Here is a 23,612-nt window from a genome sequence, read left to right as displayed (position 1 = left end):
CAGTACTCAAGAAATATCTTGTACCATGCTTTTAAACCTAGTTAATGCGTAAGTTATACGTTACTTAACTGGTATATTCACTAGTAAGTTCATAGTAAGTACATGGAATTAGGACTGTAAAATAAAGTGCATCCTTATACATAAACATTACATAGGAATTACCAGCTCTTACCAGTGGCCAGCTGCATAAACTGAACTAAAGTCATCTATTTTTTTCATCAAGACTGGTACTAACTTTGTAAAGTCAGTTACATAAAAAGGTAGATCAGTCTTATTTGAATCAGAAAAGTAAGACTGATTAGCCCTAACTAACTGCTAGTTGGTCAAACTAGATCTTAAGTCACAGTCTTAGCATTGAGGCTAGGTTTATGCAACCGGCCACAGGTGTAACTTACACATTAACTAAATGGTATATTCACTAGTACGTTCATAGTAAGTACATGGAAATAGGACTGTAAAATAATGTGAACCATTGTACATAAACATTACATAGGAATTACCAGCTCTTTAACCTTTGTAATAGTAAGCTTAAGCATATTATCTAGTAAGGACTGTAAAATAAGATGCACTGTTGTGGAGAGCAATTTAACATTAACAGTTCATGAAACACTACATAAAGTACATACGTAGTGCAGCAAAACAATTACTTTATTTCTTGAGAATTTTGTTTTTTAAATGGCTTCAGTGAGAAAACAAAACTATTTGGTAAGCCTCCGTTCCCTTTCGAAAGGGAACTCAACTCTGCGTTTGATCATGTTATGGGGAACCGTCACTCGTGACAGGTGTTCAAAATGCCAAGAATCACAACACTCCAATCCTATTGGCCGGCGACAGCCTATGACATCATTAAGGCGTGAACCATGATGTATAAAGGGAGTGTCTGCGGAAGCAGTCAACATCTTCTCGTCTTTTCGGGACTGTCTTGTTTGTGCCATTGTTTCACAGACTCTGTTTGTATCCTTTGCAATGTCTGAAAAACGTTTCAGGAAGTGTGCTGATCCTTGTCCCAGGTTTCTTACACCGGAGGACACACACAACCTGTGCGTATTCTGTCTGGGCGAAGAGCACGCACGGACAGTGCTTGAGGGTGCTCCTCAAGCACTGCTCCTTTTTGATGCTCCTTTCTCGTTTGGCCCTCTTCTCAAGGGGAGAGGTGTCGCCGCCATTGCCTGGTGGTTCCGGCCCCGCTCATGCTGAGGCAGAGCGGCGGCTGAAATCATGGGGCTCTCAGGTGGAGTCGCTGAGGAATTTGAGAGGGGTGTGAATCTCTCTCAAGCCAAAGCGACTGACGAGGACGCGCTCCTGGATGACGATGACGTCCTGTCTTTGACGTCATCGGATCCAGGAGCGAGTGCTCTGCTGGCTGCAAGCCCTGGAGAGCAGGAGATGGCCGAGGAGAAAGACCCGGGTGAGTCCGCGGCTCCTCTTGGGCCACCCTGTCCGGCATATTCGGAGTTACTTGAGATTATGGAGCATGCCTCGGGCAGGCTGCAGCTGCCCTGGGATCGTGTTAGAAAGCGGGAGGTTGGACGATCGGTTTCTCTCGAGCCATAACCTGGTAACTCCAGCGAGCCTTCCATTCCTTCCCGATCTGCATGTTGAGATCGAGAGGGCATGGAAGTACCTGTACTCGGCCTGAATTCACCGACATCAGCAAGCTAGTTTTGCTGATGTTGAGGGATTGAGCCAGCATGGGTACGTGTCGATGCCTCCTATAGATGAGACGTTTGTGAACTATCTCACTACGGGGAGTGCACCGAAACTGAAAGCTCCGGCCCTGCCATCCAAAGCGCTGAAGGTGACGTCACACTTGAATGGCAGGGCTTACGCCACTGCAGGTCAGGCTGGTGCTGCGTTACACACAGTGGCAGTGTTGCAAGCATACCAGGCTGATCTGCTCAAGGATCTTGACCAGGGTCAGGGTCTGTCTGCCGAGGCAGTTGCAGAGCTGCGCCGGACCACGGATCTTGCTCTGAGGGCCACTAAGCAAACGGCCACCTCGATCGGCAGATCTATGGCAGGTATGGTGGCCACAGAGCGACGTCTGTGGCTTAACTGTGCGGACATCGGGGAGAAAGAAAACCGCTTTCTTCTCGATGCCCCGGTTTCACCTACTGAGCTGTTTGGCGCATCCGTTGAGGCGGTAGTCGAAAAGTTTAGAGTGGCGAAGGCGCGCTCTGCTGCTTTCAGATCTTGTATTCCGCTTAGATCCGAACCAGCTCCCAGACAGCCGGAAGGTCCCAGGCCGTCTCAAGTCGAGGCTCAGATGCAGGCCCAGAGATCCAGTGTCGCTGCTCGTGCGCCTCCTCCTCCCTGGAGTAAGTCGCAGAAGCGGCGGGATGCAAGGAGGAAGAAGCAGGATCTGAGGGAGGTGATCGAGCATAGGCGCCAGCAATGCCAGTGATCGAGCATAGGCGCCAGCAATGCCAATGATCGATCTCCTCTCTCTCGCGAGGGCTGCATTTTGCCCTCGCTCTTTCTTCTTCCTCCACCTCCCGGGAGCATTGAAACAACTATATGCTCGGGCTTTTACAGTCAGGCTGACGAAGTGGGCTTATGATGAATATTTTTCTGACGGCCTGCTGTCTGGCTTGATAGTGAAAGTGCTTTTAGGCTTAAAGAACTTTGGATTTTATCCTTTTTCGTACAAGAGAAAAGGAGGAGAAATCTTCGTTCTACGAGCCACAGGAGGTAAGCGAGGTCTATTTATTTTATGGAAATGTAGACCTTGTTGTTCCTGTATAGATTTCCTGAGCATATAGTCAGTATTAGATGGGGTTATTTGGGAAAATAACTGAATGCTAGGTTGGCTGATTTTTCTCGCGAGCCGTTTTTTGGCCGCTTGGTTGTTTTTAGCCTCCTGTGTCAGAGTAGCTTCTCAGCTAAATATATAAATTGTTAGTTTGAGTTGGCACTCATTATTTCAGTTATATGTGCTAGATCGGCCGGGTTTTTTTCCAGCCGTCTGGCATTGTTGCTTGTAGTGCTTAATTTTTTCCTTGTATTCGGAGGATTTAAGATGAAGCCCAAGCGTGGCTTGGTCTTTACATAAACCTTAGCTAGTGGCTAGGCTAGAGCTAGGTTTTAGGTATTTGTTTGTTTACATCACCCCTATTATCGCTATCCCTTCATGGTTGTATAGTTCCTAGTTCTGGCCTCCTCCTGAGGGAGTTGTTGGCCATTTGCCCATTTTTCCCCCCTTCATATTGTTTATGTAGGTGCTTTAGTAAGATTAACAGCTAGAGTGATAGGCTGTTATTAGACTTCCTGGTGCTGTTCTTCTCAGGTGGTAGGCCCTTGTCTTTGAGAAGATAAGCAATGCAGTGATGCTAGGCCCCACTGTTTAGAACCGTTCATGCTTAATACTTTCACGTGAACCCCTTGATCGTTATTGAAGTTGATGTAACGATGCTAAAGCATTTTTTAGCCTTCATTCTCTTGGGTTCAGCACAAAATTCAGTTTTGTCCGGTGAAAGGCATTTATCCTGTGTGGATGGCATGTATTACAAAGCATTTGCGTTTGCTTTGGGGTTCTAATACTTTAGCCCTACATATTTATGTGAGCTTACTCTAGTGCTGCCACAGGTCGGCGCCTGTTCTATGATAGCAGGCTGTGACTAGCCTCTATTTATGAACATGGTGTTGTGTTTGTACTCCCCGTTAGGGTTTATGTTTTTATGAGTGCATCACCTGTTGGATTGCACACTCAGGTTGAGTGTAGGGAGATTTTATTCTGGTTAGAATAAGTTATAAGATCTCTGTTAGCTCCCAGTCGATCATGACCACAGCAGCTGTTTATGTGCTGTTAGATTGTTGGCTTTCCTTTGGCAGCCTCTTTCTTTATACAGCTTGTGTTTTGCTCACTTAGCTTAGCACTGCCTCAGGCTTATGCTCATGTTGTTTGAGGTAGCAGGCCTTACGGGCCTTCCTTGGACCATGATAGCATATTATGTTTACTTGGTACACTGCCTGTTGGAATGTGTTACCTAGGCTCAGATTGTGTAAGCTAGTTACCCTCAGTAAGCTTAGGGTGTAGTGCTGGTCCCTTTTTGAGCTTGGGTCCTGTGTATGACCACTGGCTGGCGCCACATGGTACTTAAAGTAGTAGGCCTTACCAGGCTTCCTTTATGGCTTCTGTGTTGGCCTAGCTGGGTTGGTTATATCTAGACTTATCCGTGGTTGAGTTATGTATTTATGACTCTCGCCGCCATCGGCCACGGCCATCTCGGTATGAGTAGGCCCTAGGTTGGGCCTCTCATTGAGTTCTGTGGCGCAGTGTGTACTTCTCGAGTGCTTGGCCTGCTGGGTGGTCTTAGTCATGTTGTTACCACTGGCTGATGCCATGTGTTCATGAAGATTAAAGGCCCTGCTGGGGCCTCCTTTCTGTTTTCACGTTGGCACAGTGTGTATGGTTTTTTATGTGACTCATCACCATGGATGGGTCATGACTGCCACTAGCTGACGCCGCGTGTTTACGGGTTGTAGGCCTTCACAGGCCTCCTATGTATCATGCTGGAGTTTGGCTTTGTACTCCTCTCGCTTAGAGAATAAAAGGTGTTTTACTGAGTACTTTTTCTAAGTGGCTTGCCTCTCGAGGTAAGCTCTTGTGTTAAAACCAACTGTTTGTTGGGTTTTTATGCATTTGCTTCCTTGAGCTTGGTTTCCTTTAGCTCTAGTTGAGCTAAGTAGCTACCACGTTTGTTACTTGGTTCTATTTTTGCTCCTAGAACTTTAGTGGCCACTAGCTGACGCCGCATGTGATGGGTAGGCAATGTTTTCTCTGACAATTTTTCATAAAACGGTAAAAAGGGATTTTTTGTCGCTGGCTGGCCAGGGCTCGGGCTGACTGATGACCTCCTTTGTAGTCAGTCTGTTTAGCCTGAACCCTGATAACACTGCCACGAGCTGATGCCACATGTCTGCCAAGGTTATAGGCCCATGGGGCCTTCTTTAGTGCGTGATGGCGTACACTGTACTCCTCTTGCTTAAAATAGTAGAAAGGTGCTTTTACCGAGTACACTGCTCATTGGATTGTGTTGGACGGGCTGTTTCTTGGGCACTCACAGCTACCAATTTACTTGGTTGGTCATGCACTCAGCATGCTATGTTTTCAGTCGAAAGGCCTTATGGGCCATCCTGAATGCCACCACATGAATTGGGTTCTTGGTGTGATATTAGTTCATTTGTAAGAACTTTAGTTATGTTGTAGGCCCTTTCTGGTCGGCCTCCATGACTATGTGCCTACAGTATGGTTTGTCTGTTTGGTTGAGCTTTGTACTTCCCTCTGGGTTGACTGCGTAATTGTGCTTAGCTCCCTAAGCTGGTCATTGGTTGTAGACTTCAATGAAGTCTCCTTTTCAGACTAGCCCCAGGCTGGTTTGTGCTCCCCTGTACCAGGGTTTTTCAGCGCATGGCCTCCTCAGTGCTTTGATCAGACACTGAGTAGATCCTAGGATGAGTGGTTTATACTCCCCTCGATACAAGGGTTCATAGCGCTCAGCTGAGTTCCGCTCTTCAGGATGCCCATCTCTGCACGTGGGTTTGAGTTGTTTACTGCTCTTCTACAGTTGCTCTTATCTGCTCTCTTCTTTGAAGTATGCGCTTTGGAGATTCTGTATATCAGACAGGGCTGGCCCAGACTATGTTTGGCTTTCGCTAGATTAGTACGGCCTCCTTGGTGGCGTTGAGGGTGACTTCGTTCCCTTCTAGTGACTGGCCGGGGTTCCATTTGGTTTCCTGGCCACATTTCCTCTAAGGGACCGCTTTCCACGGATTGCTGGTCCCAGATGCCATGAGCAGCCTTGGTAGGCTTTCTTTGGAAGGCCTCTTTTAGGCTCAGCTTGGGCTGTTGGCCTTAGGGAATGCTGTCACTGACAGCCTTGGGGGGAGTTGCTCCCGGCTTTTCTTTGGAACTGCCAGACGTTTGTCCAGACATTTGGCATGCACTCTCCTCCAGCATGGCGGCGTGGGTATATCGTTCCCCATAGCGTGATCAAACGCAGAGTTGAGTTCCTTTTCGAAAGGGAACGTCTCAGGTTACGCATGTAACCATGGTTCCCTGAGAACAGGGAACGAGACTCTGCGTTGCCCTGCCATGCTTTGGGCTGCCTGCTGAACAGTCCCTCAAAGACAAGTAGGTGTTGACTGCTTCCGCAGGCGCTCCCTTTATACGTCATGGTTCGCGCCTTAATGACGTCATTGGCTGTCGCCGGCTAATAGTATTGGAGTGTTGTGATTCTTGGCATTTCGAACACCTGTAACGAGTGATGGTTCCCCATAGCGTGATCAAACGCAGAGTCTTGTTCCCTGTTCTCAGGTAACCATGGTTACATGCGTAACCTGAGACGTTTTTTACAGTTGTTAACATGCACACACTGTAAGTAAGTGTCCGTTATTTGTGTCCACACTTGTCCATAAGTACAAAATAGTTATCATGTACATACCATTAGTAAGTACAATAATGTGTCTGTTAGTTACCATATACGGGCACTATAAGTAAGTGCCTGTTATTACCCAGTACTTGTCTATGTATATACCTATACATACATGTCAGGTAAGTACCTTGTGTTACCACTCTTTTACCTGTATGTACAACATAATTACTATATATGTACCAGGAAAGTACATGTACTGTAAAATAAAGTGCTACCGACATGGGTGCTGGCTACTGTATACAGGCCACCAGGACACCATACAGACTTTATCAAAGAATTTGCTGATTTTCTATCGGAGTTAGTACTAGCTGTGGATAAAATCCTTGTTGTTGGTGATTTTAATATCCATGTAGATAATGAAAAAGACACATTGGGATTGGCATTTACAGACATTCTAAACTCTATTGGAGATAGACAACAAGTATCAGAACCCACTCATTGTCGTAATCATACTTTAGATCTAATATTGTCAGATGGAATCAATATTGATGCCGTTGAAATTCTGCAGCAGGGTGACGACATCTCAGATCGTTATCTAGTCTTGTGTATACTACATTTAGTCAAGGCTGCTAAACTGCCTCCCTGCTACAAATATGGTAGAACCATCACTTCTACCACTAAAGATTGCTTTATAAATAATCTTCCTGATCAGTTTCATCGCCTTAGCATTCCAGACAGCTTAGAAGACCTTGATGTTGCAACAGAAACTATTTACTCTGTCTTTTCCAGCACATTAGACTCAGTTGCTCCTTTGCGCTTAAAAAAGATTAAGGAAATTAATCCAACGCATGGTACAAGCACACTCTGGCCTTTAAGGGAGCAGCCAGAAAAATGGAGCACAGCTGGAAGAAAACAAAACTAGAAGTTTTTCGCATTTCACGGAGAGAGAGAATGATTGAGTACAGAAAGGCCTTGAAAACTGCTAGATCTGCTTATTTTTAAAATCTTTTAGAAGAAAATAAACACAACCCTAGTTATTTATTTGATACAGTGGCTAAATTAACAAGAAATAAAGCTTCAACTTCTGATGTTTCCAAACAGCACAGCAGCAGTAATGACTTTATGAACTTATTTACTTATTTAAGATTGACAATATTAGAGAGGAAATTATAACCATGCAACTGTCTACTACAGTATCGCATCAAACAATGCATTGTGGTGTCCCTGAGGAAAAATTCAATTAAAAGAATTCTCTAAACTTGTTAAATCATCAAAATCAACAACATGTATGTTAGACCCTATACCGACTAAGCTATTGAAAGAGATGCTTCCAGAGGTCATATATCCTCTTCTTAATATTGTTATTTCATCTTTATCACTAGAATACGTACCAAAAACTTTTATGCTGGCTATTATTAAACCTCTTATTAAAAAAACACAACTTGATCCTAGAAAATAAGTAAATTACAGACCGATCTTAAATCTACCTTTTCTGTCAAAAATACTAGAAAAGGCAGTATCATCACAACTATGTTCCTTTTTAGAAAGAAATAGTATCTGTGAGGATTTCCAGTCAGGATTTAGACCATACCATAGTACTGAGACTGCTCTCGTTAGAGTTACAAACGATCTACTCCTATCATCCGATCGTGGCTGTATTTCTCTATTAGTGTTATTAGATCTCAGTGCTGCTTTTGACACTATCGATCACAACATTCTTTTAAAAAGACTTGAAAACTATATTGGCATTAGTGGAATTGCTTTGGCATGGTTCAAATCGTACTTATCTGACCGTTATCAGTCTGTAGTAGTTAATGAAGAGATGTCGTATCGATCACAGGTTCAATATGGAGTACCACAAGGCTCAGTACTAGGACCGTTGCTTTTCACTCTGTACAAGCTGCCCTTAGGAGAGATAATTAGGAAGCATGGTGTTAGTTTTCACTGCTACGCTGACGATACTCAGCTCTATATTTCCTCGCGCCCTGACGAAACCTACAAATTCACAAAACTAACAGAATGCATAGCTGACATTAAAAACTGGATGACAAGAAATTTCTTATTATTAAATTCAGAAAAAACTGATATCCTAATCTTTGGACCAAAAACTTCCTCACGAAAAAACCTTGAATACTCTCTAACACTTGACGGGTGCTCCATTAAACCTTCGTCCTCAGTTAAGAACTTGGGTGTGCTCTTCGATACCAATCTTTCATTTGAAAGTCATGTTTCTAGTATCTGTAAAACCGCCTTCTTCCATCTAAAAAATATATCTAAATTACGACATATGCTCTCAATGACAAATGCGGAACAGTTGGTTCATGCATTCATGACCTCAAGACTAGATTATTGTAACGCTCTACTGGGTGGTTGTTCTGCTCGGCTTTTAAACAGACTACAGTTGGTCCAAAATGCGGCAGCTAGAGTTCTTACTAGAACCAGAGGGTATGACCATATTAGCCCAGTTCTGTCAACATTACATTGGCTCCCTATTAAACATCGTATAGATTTTAAAATCTTGCTACTTACTTATAAAGCTCTAAATGGTTTAGCTCCCCAGTACCTAAGTGAGCTCTTAATGCATTATAGTCCTTCACGTCTATTGCGATCTCAGAATTCAGGCCAGTTGATAATACCCAGAATATCAAAATCAACTGAAGGCGGCAGATCCTTTTCCTATTTAGCACCTAAACTCTGGAACAATCTTCCTAGCATTGTTCGGGAAGCAGACACACTCTGTCAGTTTAAATCTAGACTAAAAACACATCTCTTTGCTCTTGCATACACATAACACATTATCAATATATTTACATTTTTCAAATCCGTTAAAGGATTGTTACGCTGCAATAATTAGGTCGGCCGGAACCGAGAACATTTCCTATAACACTAGATATACCTGTACATCAGAATAAGAATGGCATCTACGCTAATATCTGTCTCTCTGCTTATCCTGAGGTTTTCCGGGTGCTGGATCCAGGCCGTATCCAGATCAGATGGAGAACCTGTGTCTGGACCTGACTACAACGTAGCCCAGGAGACAATGGGCCTACAGATCCAGTTCTGGCTGCATCTATAATTCAGATTTTTAATCCCCGTATCCGCTTACATATATTTATATAGAATCTATTTTTAATCTCTATAATAAAAATTTATAATTCAGATTTTGATCTCCATATCCATTTACATATATTATATATATCTTCCAAGGGTTTTTTTCCCTCCTAGGACTTTTTTCCCAGTGTAGCACGCTGGGTTTTTCTCCTAGGGGGTTTTTTCCACCCCTGGGAGTCAGCCGACATTGGCTTAATGTAGCACCATCTTGTATATGTTACATATTACCACGCTTGTTTGTACAGCTCATTTTTAACCACTTCCCTTTTTTCTGTGCTTCTAATATGTAAAGCTGCTTTGAAACAATTACCAATTGTAAAAGCGCTATATAAATAAATTTGACTTGACTTGACTTGATAAATAAATTACAGCAAAATGCAGCAGCTAGAGTTCTTACTAGAACTAGGAAGTATGACCATATTAGCCCAGTTCTGTCAACACTGCGTTGGTTTCCTGTTAAACATCGTACTTACAAAGCACAAAATGGTTTAGCTCCACAGTACCTGAGCGAGCTCTTAATGCATTATAGTCCTTCACGTCTATTGCAATCTCAGAATTCAGGCCAGTTGATAATACCTAGAATATCAAAATTAACTGCAGGCGGTAGATCCTTCTTCTATTTGGCACCTATTTGGAACAATATTCCTAGAATTGTTCGGGAAGCAGACACAGTCTGTCAGTTCAAATCTAGACTAAAAACATATCTCTTTAACCTGGAATACACATAACACATTATCAATTTATATTTTCAAATCCGTTGAAGGATTGTTAGGCTGCATAAATTAGTTCAGCCAGAACCGGGAACACTGCCTATAACACCAGATGTACTCATTACATCAGAAGAAGAATGACATCTATGCAAATAATAGTCTCTCTGTTTATCCTGAGGTTTACCGTAGTTAGCCGCTTCTGGGGCATATCTAGGTGAGATCAAGGACCTGCGCCTTGACACGACCACAACGCTGCCCTCAAGTGTCAGCAGAGATTGAGTGAACTAGATCATCCACTGTGAAGGCCTCATCAACATGACAGCCAGTGGCACAGTTCCTCAACAAACCATCCATACCGGAGTGATGAATGCGATCCTCTACTGGATGGAACTGGAATAAATACTTTGACTGTTGCGATCCCATCGGACCTATGATGCCTGAATCATAATAAAGCACTGTTTGCCAGAGGAGAACTGGCCCCCCGACTAAGCCTGGTTTCTCCCAAGGTTTTTTTTCTCCATTTTAACACCTGTTTGCCAACTGATGCCACCTGTTGAAGTTTGGGTTCCTTGCTGCTGTCGCCTTTGGCTTGATTAGTTGGGGACACTTGACATTTGACATTCAACAGTGTTTTGATCTGCCTGCATTGACACCATTGTATGTGACCTGAACTGAGCTGGATGATGACATCATTGTTTACTCCAGTGCTGATATAGCAAATTAACTAAATTAATGACTATTGATTCTTACATCGGAATGAATCAGTACTGAACTTACTTAAGATGGATACTGCATTTTCTTTAAGAGCTGCTGTGCAGCCAAAATTATATACCAGTTATCATTGTAAAGCTGTTTTGATACAATCTGCATTGTAAAAAGCACTATATAAATAAAGGTGACTTGACACACACGTGGTGTTACTGAACTTGCTACAATTTCCTTTTATTTTTAGTGAGTAAAACAGCCATTTAAACTTTAAAGGTGCCATCGAATGATTTTTTACAAGATGTAATATAAGTCTAAGGTGTCCCCTGAATGTGTCTGTGAAGTTTCAGCTCAAAATACCCCATAGATTTTTTTAAATTATTTTTTTAACTGCCTATTTAGGGGCATCATTAAATATGAGCCGATTTATGCTGTGTGGCCCCTTTAAATGCTGACGCTCCTCACCCACGGAGCTCGCGCTTGCCTTAAACAGTGCCTAAACAAAGTTTACACAGCTAATATAACCCTCAAATGGATCTTTACAAAGTGTTCGTCATGCATGCGTCAGATTATGTGAGTATTGTATACTGTTATATTGTTTACATTTGATTCTGAATGAGTTTGAGGCTGTGCTCCGTGGCTAACGGCTAATGCTACACTGTTGGAGAGATTTATAAAGAATGAAGTTGTGTTTATGAATTATACAGACTGCAAGTGTTTAAAAATGAAAATAGCGACGGCTCTTGTCTCCGTGAATACAGTAAGAAACGATGGTAACTTTAACCACATTTAACAGTACATTAGCAACATGCTAACGAAACATTTAGAAAGACCGTTTACAAATATCACTAAAAATATCATAATATCATGGATCATGTCAGTTATTATTGCTCCATCTGCCATTTTTCGCTATTGTTCTTGCTTGCTTACCTAGTCTGATAATTCGGCTGTGCTGCGCCAGATGTTACTGCCTGCCCTTGTGTAATGCCTTTCATAATGTTGGGAACATGGGCTGGCATATGCAAATATTGGGGGCAAATATTAAAACGTTAAGCAGAAAATGAGTGCCGCAGCGAGCGAGGAAATTGTAAATATAAGAGGAAAAGTGTTCATTGTGACTTTAGACTAGGGTGACCACCTGACTATTGATCTGTTGCAGGACAGTAGATGTGATTTTGCGGGACAATGCGGGACACATGAGACAGATAAATTTACAACTATTACACTATGTAAATATTGATTTACATTTGTTGGCAAACTTGGCATATGCACCGATTAATGTTTCTGCCGGTGGGTGCCCACACTATAATGTTGCACTTATGGCAACATTAAATCCTGGAGAGAAGACAATTCTAGATTCACGGCTGCACATGCAGAAGGAAAAAAGTTTGAGCGCGCAGATGTAATATCTGAGCGAGAGCGCGCGCGCGTCCAGTTTTGTGCAAGGTAATCCGCCTGTGAGTGGAGAGATTGCTCACGCATTTGATGTGCTCTCAACATTTTGCAATATAATAATGCCATAGAACCCGCATTAAATGAAATATAAACGTGAGAAGAAAGTCATGTCTGAATTTCGCAATTTTGTATTGGTTAAAACAAATGGAGAATATCTCATTTTTCTGTAGGTGCTCGACCATTTCCCTGTGTGGCGCTTGATCACTGCCATTCGTTGGAAATATTTAACATCAGGATGGATGATTACATGCTTTAAATCATCGATTTGGGCAGCTTTGAGCAGCTCTTGAGGTTCTTATCCAGTATGGAAGATGAAATCCTTGCTGGTGTAACGTTAGTTGCGTTTACTGACTTTGATGAGGCCTGCTCTTTGCGCTGTCCATTCAGTTGTCATCAGCGGGAAAACCTCTCTCTATGATTGCGTTGGTTGGTTATTTTCACAGCTAGAATGTGACTTCTAGAAATAGATTTTTAAATGCTCAGTTTTTATTAATATTTCTTAATGTGGTATTGTAATTTCAGGGATGAAAAAAATTACAGACATAAATGAAATGCGGGACACTACTTAAGTCTTGCGGGACAAAGCTCCTTTCGGGACTGTCCCGCAAAATGCAGGACGGCTGGTCACCCTACTTTAGACTTATGTTTACATTTTAATTATTTGAGTTTTCCATGGTTGTTAACATTTCTGTCTTAATAACTGAGGGGGATTATGATCACAGGAAGGTTAAGTTTAAAATAAAAATGTTTAAATGAAATAAATTTTTTGCCTGGTCCTTATTTTAAATGGGTCATAAAAAATATCAATAATTATCGATATCGACCGATATGAAACACTGATATCGTGATACAGTTTTCAGCCATATCGCCAAGCCCTAGATTCGCCTGTTCTTTGGAGGTCTTTTAAACAAATGAGATTTATATAAGAAGGAGGAAACAATGGAGTTTGAGACTCACTGTATGTCATTTCCATGTACTGAACTCTTGTTATTTAACTATGCCAAGATAAATTCAATTTTTCCTTCGAGGGCACCTTTATATGAAAATATGATGATGAAAATTGTTAATAACTATTCTTACATTAGTGTCTCCAGTTTATAATGTGGATCATCCTTCAGATCAGAGAGCAGCTTCACTCCTGAGTCTCCTAGATTATTAAATGACAGATGCAGTTCTCTCAGGTGTGAGGGGTTTGATCTCAGAGCTGAAGCCAGAGCAGCACAACCTTCATCTGTAACACCACACTTCCTCAACCTGTAGAGATCAATGACACACTCTTCACTCTCAGATCAGACACACATATCGAATCAACAGACTTCATTATTTTAAAAAGCACAGATCACCATGTTTGATGTACAAGTGAGATTTACCATGTTATGTGTGTGTGTGTGTGTGTGTTTGTGTGAGAGGGAAAGCTTATATAAAAACTTATATAACAAATTATGTCACATTAAATAATATGTAAAGATGATCACAAAAATGAGATTGATGTGATGGTCATTAACGATGAGTTCTTGCTCTTCATGTATCAAAGTTCTGACTAGTGTTGTCACAATACTGTAATTTCTAACTTCGATACAATACCTTGAAAAGTCTTGATATTCAATACCATTTTTGACACCAAGGGGAAAAACACTACATATACTGTCATATAGATATTTTTAATATCATTTCTTTTTTGTCCATCTATTGAAAGTCTAGCCAATCAAAAATGTCCTCTGAAGAGATCACTTCATATGATAAAGCTTTTTTCATATTAATAATAATAATATTTTTACATTTACATAGTCCTTTTTTTCTGGGTACTCAAAGCACTTTACATGGAACCAATGTGCAGCATCCACCTGGATGATGCGATGGCAGCCATATTGCGCCAGAGTACTTACCACACACCAGCTTATTGGTAGAGAGAATACAGTGACTAAGCCAATCAGTATATGGGGATGATTAGGAGGCCATGATAGACAGAGGCCAATGGGCAAATTGGGCCAGGATGCCGGGGTAAATCCCTTATTGTTTTTCCAAAGACATCCTGGGATTTTTAATGACCACAGAGAGTCAGCACCTCGGTTTAATATCTAACCTGAAGGACAGTGCTTTTTTGGGGGGTTTTTTGACAGTAGGCTATAGTGTCCCCATCACACAGACCCAAGAAGTCTCCCATCCAGATACTAACTTTGCTTAGCTTCAGTGGGCAACCAGTGAGTTTGATATGGCTGCTGGCGTTTGTTTGATTAATATTAACAACAGAGAGTGGCACATTTATTAGGCTGCTGTCCCTTTAAGACCTGACGCACACACAAATCCAAAATACTGTTACACATTCTTCCTGAACTGTTTACGACTGTGTTTACATTAATACTCACTAAAATGATCATTGTGGCATTATTATTGAGTGTTTATGACCATTAATAAGCCAGGAAAAAAGAGCTCATTTTGGCAGAGGTGGCTTTATGATGTGTGTGATTCGGATGTGAGTGAGAAATCTGCAGGAATGAGTACAATTTGCACAGTCCCACACTGAAATTCAGACCGGGTCACACCAACAGTATTTAACCAGAGTGAGAAAGCGCAGCTGGTAACGGTGTATCGATACTGCAGAAAGGAGTATTGGAATCGTTTCAGATATTTCAGTGTCAATATATATTGAAATATCGATATTCAATTAAATTCATTTATTGTCATATGTATAAAAACACCATGGTTTTAGAATGCACAATGAAATTTTTACTTGACAGTCTCAGTTACAGTGTGAAGATGTCAATCTGAGGGCAAGGAGTTTTTCAGAAAGCCTCTGTGGTATAACCATGTTAAATGCAGAGGAGTAATCAATAAAATGCATACTCACATATGTATCCTTACCCTCCAGGTGTTTGAGGGCTGTGTAGATTTCAGCATTAACAGCATCATCGGTGGACCTATTCTGTCGATATGCAAATTGAAATGGATACAAAGTGGCTGGGATGTTCCTTTTTATGTAGGACATAACTGTCCTTTCAAAACACTTCATCACAATAGGTGTAAGTGAAACCGGACGATAATCGTTTAGGCATGCCACAGTGTTTTTCTTTGTAAAGGGCACAATTGTGGTGGACTTGAAGCAGGTAGGCACCAAAGCAGATTGTAAATGTCCATGAACACATCAGCCAGCTCTGAGAGCCCACCCGGGGTGTTATCTGGGCCGGTTGCCTTCCGTGGGTTTGTTCTCTTTAGAGCCTGATGACACGGTGAGTGGCATGTCCAACGTGCCTTCAGAATCCAGAATCCTATGCTGTTGGCAGATGGGGCCTCAAAACAAGCATAGATCTTATTCAGCTCATCTGGGAGTGTAGTTTTGATATTCATGACTCCCTGGCTCCTCTGGCAATATCCCATGATATGCTGCAAGCCTTGCCACATGCGCCGTGAATCTGCAGTGGTGTAATATCCCTCAAGCCTTTTACTGTAATATCTCTTAGCCTTTCTGATTGATTTATGCAAATTGTATCTGGCTTTTTTTATATTCCTCAATATCACCTGAGGCGAATGCTGTGGAGTGAGCACGTAGCATGGCCCGCACCTCGCCATTGATCCAAGGTTTATTATTGCGATAAATCTTACAGAATTTGGTGGGAATGATGTTCTCAGTGCATGTGCTGATGTAACCAGTTACAGCTCTCGCATACTCCTCCAAGTGCACAGTAAAATCCCCTCTTAGAGCAGCAGTTTTAAACACACCCCAAATTTTAGTCTCAAAGCAGTCCTGAAGCATTAACTCTGATTCCTTATTCCACACTTTAAGAGTTTTACTTTCTGGAGGGGCTTGCTTGCTTAACCACCTGTTGTTAACATAGACGCAGACACCACCGGGGCCTCTGGGGCCTCATTTATAAAACTTTGCATAGATTTCATCCTAAAAGTGTACGTATGCGCAAAAGTTAAATTCTGCGTACGCACAAAAAAATTCAGATTTATAAAACCATGCGTACGCCAGAACCTGCGCACAAATCCCTTTATAGTCAAATTTATTTATATAGCGCTTTTTTTTTTATAAATCCCAGTCAGAGGAAGATTGTGCGTACATGCATCTCCACCCTGTCTCCTCCCCGAAATCACCATATATGGAGCTTATGACGCCTAGTTTTACTATGCATAACCTCATCTGCATATCATTTCCATGGACATTCCCATCCACGTGACACCATGATTAACACCGTCAAAGTTAAAAGACATTGGAAAATATTAGATATGGACTATAAATGCCATTTGTGCCATACACATTACATTGATAAAAATCATCCAATATCCTCTTTATGTTTTAGAATAAATATATAAAAATATGCATAAAAACAAAATTTTATAAAATACTTAAGATAAAGGTTTTAGAATAGAGTTGAATCATTCATTTCCACTGGCCAAAGAGTATTTTAATTGTTTTAAACAATCCGAATCAAATTCATGCAGTTTTGCTGATAAGGTGAACATATCTTTTAGGATGTTTATAGGCTATTTTTAGTGGAAACAGACAAACCTACTTATTTATTGCAGTGTAAATAAAATTGTCTGTCTTGGCGCGTCACTGACAACATATTTTAAAAAAGGAAACGTTTTCCACTCGATCTCCCTTCCACTCCCGCCGTCTGACAGTGACTGATTTCTCAAGCGAGGACAGTACAGTAGTCACAGTACTTCTAACTTCTATGACGCGGTTCAGTGGCAACCAATTGGAATGTAGAGGTCCTCGCTTAAGAGGATTCCGATTGGTTGCCACAACTTGTCATTTACTTTGACCATCCAGTCAGCGGCATTTTGAACGCACAGTACAGCGTTGTTGGCAGGGCAGCCAAGGCGAATTTTGACGCTCTCACTGGCAGCAGTGTGAACGCACAGTTATGGATTTAACACTAGAACTGCCAGGGGTCACTGTATACCTAAAACCGCCATGCAGGTAAATTTTACCCACGCACATTACACCTGTTTTTATATGGCTAAAGAACATATTATTTCACTGTATTATGTCACTGTCTTCACAAAGAAGTGTCTAGAGTCATGAAATCATTATGTCTAGTCATCAGCTATATTTTTGTCCTGTTGTTTTATGTTCAAGGCTTTTTTATGCGGGCTACACTAATCACTTTTCAAAACGGTCAAGCTAAACAAGTCTGCACTGACAATGAGAATTAGAAGGAAGTAAATACATATTTGGGTGGTGTAATATTATAATTAATCATATATTAAGATAACCCATGTTATTTAAATGACTAAAGTAGCCTGTAGACAATAATGAACAATAATTCACCACAATGCATATGATGTATGATGCGATGACAAATTCAAGCGCGCAGCTTCACCTTAATTATTTATATCCAAAGTTTATTGATGTTGATCTGTAACTATTGTAGCAATCCTGTCCTGAAGAACAGACTCAGTCTAATTTTTCTCGGAGGCTCTGGATCGCTGTCAGATGAGCCGTCAGATGCTGAGCCGACCCAGGACGCATCACTGATCTCACCACCATCAGACTCTCCATTACTCATGGCATTACTCTTCGGCATCCATAAATCGCCGGCTTTTACTCATTGTGACTTTATTTATGAAACCGATGACCGCTAATTCAGTGAGTGAAAGGCGTTGCCTAGCAATGTACAATGTCTAAACATAAGGGGACGCGAAAATGACAGCGTGAAAATACAAACATTATATAGCGGGTAAAGTTGACCCGTGCGGCGCTTATAGGTATAAATGCCCCGTTTTTTTATCTGTTTTTATCTAAACAATTTTTAACACCAAGGTATTGTAAATTACACAATTTTAGTTAAAGGTGCCATTGAACGTTTTTTTTACAAGATGAAATATAAGTCTAAGGTGTCCCCTGAATGTGTCTGTGAAGTTTCAGCTCAAAATACCCCATAGATTTTTTAAATAAATTTTTTTAACTGCCTATTTTGGGGAATCATTAAATATGAGCCGATTCATGCTGCAGCCGCTTTAAATCTCACGCTCCCCCGCCCACAGAGCTCACGCTTGCCTTTAACAGCATAAACAAAGTTCACACAGCTAATATAACCCTCAAAATGGATCTTTACAAAGTGTTCATCATGCATGCTGCATGCATACATTGGATTATGCGAGTATTGTATTTATTTGGATGTTTACATTTGATTCTGTATGAGTTTGATAGTGCTCCATGGCTAACGGCTAATGCTACACTGTTGGAGAGATTTATAAAGAATGAAGTTGTGTTTATGAATTATACAGACTGCAAGTGTTTAATAATGAAAATAACGACGGCTCTTGTCTCCGTGAATACAGCAAGAAACGATGGTAACTTTAACCACATTTAACAGTACATTAGCAACATGCTAACGAAACATTTAGAAAGACAATTTACAAATATCACTAAAAATATCATGATATCATGGATCATGTCAGTTATTATTGCTCCATCTGCCATTTTTCGCTATTGTTCTTGCTTGCTTACCTAGTCTGATGATTCAGCTGTACACATCCAGACGTTAATACTGGCTGCCCTTGTCTAATGCATTGATCATGGGCTGGCATATACAAATATTGGGGGAGTACACCCCGACTGTTACGTAACAGTCGGTGTTATGTTGAGATTCGCCTGTTCTTCAGAGGTCTTTTAAACAAATGGGATTTATATAAGAAGGAGGGAACAATGGAGTTTGAGACACACTGTATGTCATTTCCATGTACTGAACTCTTGTTATTTAACTATGCCAAGATAAATTCAATTTTTAATTCTAGGGCACCTTTAAAGTCAATGAGTGGGAGACTTGAATGTTTTATTGAAAACCTGTTATGTACATTTGAAAAACAGCCATGGGTAAAATTTACCCCGTGGCGATTCTAGTGTTAAAAGTACTGTTGTCTCAGTGCTGCGTGAGCTCTCTCGCACAAACATGCGCACACAGAGAGAGAGGGAAGATCATTGTAAATGAAAATCAACGCGCTAGGTACATTTTGTATTATCCATCCCTGTTTTTAAAATTCTTTAAATGATGGACGCTTTACCGTTAACACCGGCAGGGATTGTCGGTGAGGGGAGTGAATATCCAGCGCTCTCCCTACCCTCAATACCACGACTGAGGTGAGACCCTTGAGCAAGGCACCGTACCCCCAACTGCTCCCCGGGTGCCGCAGCAATGGCTGCCCACTTCTCCGGGTGTGTGTTCACGGTGTGTGTGTTCACTGCTGTGTGTGTGCACTTGGATGGGTTAAATGCAGAGCACAAATTCCGAGTATGGGTCACCATACTTGGCCATATGTCACTTCACTTCACAATCCCTTGTTATATGTATATTCGTTTTGCTCTTAGTGGTCCGGTCTATTCATTGTCAACTGTTTTATTTAAATATGTTTGTATAAACCCTATAAATATGCTATATAAACCCTTTTTTCTGTGGCATTTGATATTTGGATATTAGAATAATAAATTAAGTATTGTAAATGAATCATATGCATTGTGCACACAATCTTTTTACTGTTTTCTAAGGGTTTCTTAATGTTAGACTAGTTGACTATAGTTATTACAAAACCTCAGTTTAAACCACTGTCAGGTTAGTCGTGGCGCACATCCCTAACGTAAATACTTTATTTAGAGGCTATATGAAATATGAAAATTATTTTAATTTATATTAAATAATTGAATGTGATTCACTTGTCGATTTGTACAAACATACATTATGCAATGCAGTGTTAATCATGAATTTAAAAAAAAATGGTTTTGAGCAGGTCTATTTAAATTTTTGCCTTTCACTGTCTATTATAATATAGCCCAGTGCAGTGTAAGTCAAATTTCTGAATTGGGTCAAATTCAAAAACCTTTAACAGTCAAAATTACAATTATGAATATAGCTGCGAGCAGCGATGGCGGGCCCAAGCCCGGTGGCACCGCCACCCCCGTGGCTTCAGGGCAACTGTGCACAGCGGGCAATAGGCATTTAAAACGGTTAAACATCAAAGGACTATGTCAAATTCACTCTACATTTACTGCACTACAAAGTGCCGCTATAGAGCCCCTCCTCCCTGCCCATTTTTAAAGGATTACATGTGCCAAGTTTTAACATTATTCTGATGAATTTTGAAGCAAATCAGGTAAAAATAAGAGGGTGATCTCAATGTATGCTGAAAGTGACACATTTTCTGCTTCCAGTTGGTGGCGCTATGACTTTGAATCAAAATAGTCACATCCATGTGATCAGCCTTGTACAACGAAGACTAAGCCAAAGTTTCATCAAAATCAATTAATGTATGCAGAAGTTATAACACTTTGTTTCCCTTTTCTTGCCATAAATTCGTTGCCTCACCACGGCCAAACCGTTTGATATATCCAAAATCCGTTTGCAATTAAACAACTTCAATGTGTTAGCAACAAGTTAAAAAAAAGCTTGGTGTAAATTGGATAAACCCTGTAGGAGTAGTAGTATAAAATTCATAGCCTGTTTTTTCAAAAAAATAACATTCAAACAAAAATAGCCGACTTCCTGTTGGTCGGAGCTAATGAATGTAAATTAGAAAATTGTCCGGCTTGATGAGAACAATATGTGTATCGAGTTTGGTGACTGTAGGAAAAACTAACCCCCCCACTTTTGTCAAAAGGTGGCGCTACAGAGCCCCTCCACCACGCCCATTTCTATGGCTTTGTCCATGTCTACTGGTTGATATTGATGTGTGTGTCGAGTTTCATGCAATTTGAAGCATGTTAAGAGCCTCAAAAACACTCAAGAATATTATTACAGTTTGACCTGTTGCCATGGCAACAATATTTCAAATATCAAAAATCATAGGTCTACATCTGTTGTGTATTGACATTACACTGATGAAGTTTGAAGCAAATCAGGTAAAAATAAGAGGGTGATCTCAAAGCATTTCAAAAAGTGATACACTTCCTGCTGCCAGTTGGTGGCGCTATAACTTTGACTCACAATAGTCACATCCATGTGATCAGACTACTACAACCAACACACTAGTGAAGTTTCATAAAGATCAATATATGTATGCAGACGTTATAACACATTTCCTGTTTCCTTTTTCTCGCCATAAATTAGTTGCCTCGCCACGGCCAAACCGTTCGAGATATCAAATATCCGCTGGCAATTTTTAATCATCAATGTCTTGACTTCATGCTGACCGAATTTGGTGGCGATCGGATTAATCGCCTAGGAGGAGTATATCAAATTCCAGAGCATGCGTTTTTCAAACGACCCTTAATAGCGGACTTCCTGTTGGGGTGGCGTTTAATTTAGAGCACAAAAGTTGTTCGGCCCGATGAGGTCTATATGTGTACCGAGTTTCATACTAATACATGCAAGTGTGTTCAATATATGGACGAAGTTTATTGACTTTTTTCAAGGGGGCGCTGTCGAGCCCCCCTGCCACGGCCCCCTGCCACGCCCGGGTACCAGCCTCTGCGGCGTCCTAATGGCCGCAGATTCCAATGTGTGTGCCAATTTTCAGGAGTTTTTGAGCATGTTAAGGCCCCCAAAAAGCCCCGGAAGACGAAAAAAAAAAAAAAAATAAATAATAATAATTCTTAGGGGATCAAGAGGGCCCTGCGCGAATTTTCGCTTGGGCCCTAAAAATAGGTGTGTGTGTGTGTGTGTGTGTGTGTGCGCGTGTGCGTTTTTGTGACATATCAGGACACAAATGTGTATAATGACATGGGTCTGACATAGGTATTACAAAAAGAGGTGACTTATGAGGACATACAGCATGTCCCCACTTTTCAAAATGCTTATAAATCATACAGAATGAGTTTTTGTGAGAAAGTAAAAGTATGCACAGTTTCCTGTGATGGGTAGGTTTAGGGGTAGGGGTAGTGAAGGGGGATAGAAAATACGGTTTGTACAGTATAAAAACCATTACGCCTATGGAATGTCCCCACAATTCACAAAAACGAACATAGTAGATGTTTTCTACTAGCGTTTTTGTGGTATTGAAAAAGTGAGTGTGCCACTTCGAGGGGGCAATACTGAATTGCTCTTACAGAGATGTGAGTTGTTTTGGATCTTTACCATTCAGTATGAATAATGAAGCATTTTTTAATGTGATGTTATTATTATTATTATTATTATTATATATATGTTCTCTCCTTCCCACTGACAATGTATAATTGTGGACGTAATTATATGATGATGCAGTGTTAATGAGGTATTCAGTCATTCAGCTTGAATGGAAATTGATGATTCTTCACTGTGATTGGTCATGTTATCATTTTAAATGTAATGGAGTTTGAATAGTATGTTGATGCCTGATGAAGGTCATGAGACCAAAATGTTGCTAATAAAATATTTTTTATAAGTATTGTTAGTGTGCAGGATTCTCTTTGTTTTTTAATCTATATTTACATGTAACATTTTGGTTGCTAAATTATTATTCATTATGTAAACATTTAAAGTTTTATACTTCACTCATGTTCCAATATCCATGTAAAACAGCATCCTTCACATGTGCAAAAATGTGTGTGGTTGGGCACTGGGCATTTTATTTGAACAGTGTAACTTTTATGTTTGACTGCCTGCATTTTATTTTGATGATGAATGGCCAAAAAAAAAAAAAATCGGATTACTTGATCACCAATATAATCTTTATTGACAGCCCTAAATGTAATACTTGTTTGATTCCCCTATTCCATTTTGTTACTTTATAAATAAATTAAATTATAAAATTCAGTGACACAGTTTCATATGAGAGTCACGTATGATCTTACCACAGTTCCTCCAGTTTACAATGAGGATTCTCCAGTACAGCAGAGACTAGCTTCACTCCTGAGTCCCCTAGATTATTCCCAGACAGATTCAGTCTTCTCAGGTGTGAGGGGTTTGAAATTAGAGCTGAAGTCAGAGCAGCACAACCTTCATCTGTGACACCACACTTACTCAACCTGTAGAGGACAATGATACACTCTTCACTCTCTCAGATCAACAGAGACTTTATTATCAAAGAGAAACCAATAACATAAACACAAATCACCATGTTAAATGATCTTGGTTTGTGTCAAAAAGTACAAAACATCATAACACACCTGCAGTCAAATTCAAGCGGGAATAATACATATATTTTTAAATGTATGATCATAATTTGTGCAATATATCTTTTTTAAACAATTAAATATGTCAGTGAGATTAACTATTATTCTAAGAGATTATATAAAAACTAATATAACAAATTAAAACTGTATATCACATAAAAATCTAGAAAAAATTTAACAGGGGAGGTTAATGTAATGAACATTAAAGGGGGGGTGGGGGGTGTC

The 23,612-nt window shown here is 40.6% G+C and overlaps 1 protein-coding gene across 1 annotated transcript in view; it reads right to left on the bottom strand.

Annotated features, from left to right (window-relative positions):
• Window positions 1-23,612, bottom strand: part of LOC125268130 (ribonuclease inhibitor-like) — a 63,213-nt gene that overhangs the window by 2,777 nt on the left and 36,824 nt on the right. Inside the window, exons 4-5 of the mRNA XM_048190240.1 lie at window positions 23,067-23,240; window positions 13,436-13,609 (exon numbers count right to left, since the gene is read on the bottom strand). Of these exons, the coding sequence (XP_048046197.1) occupies window positions 13,436-13,609; window positions 23,067-23,240 (348 nt within the window). The remainder of the gene's footprint in view (window positions 1-13,435; window positions 13,610-23,066; window positions 23,241-23,612) is intronic.

The sequence above is a fragment of the Megalobrama amblycephala genome, linkage group LG5 (genome assembly GCF_018812025.1).
Source record: "Megalobrama amblycephala isolate DHTTF-2021 linkage group LG5, ASM1881202v1, whole genome shotgun sequence".
NCBI lineage: Eukaryota > Metazoa > Chordata > Actinopteri > Cypriniformes > Xenocyprididae > Megalobrama > Megalobrama amblycephala.
This window is presented reverse-complemented; position numbering and strand designations above follow the sequence as displayed.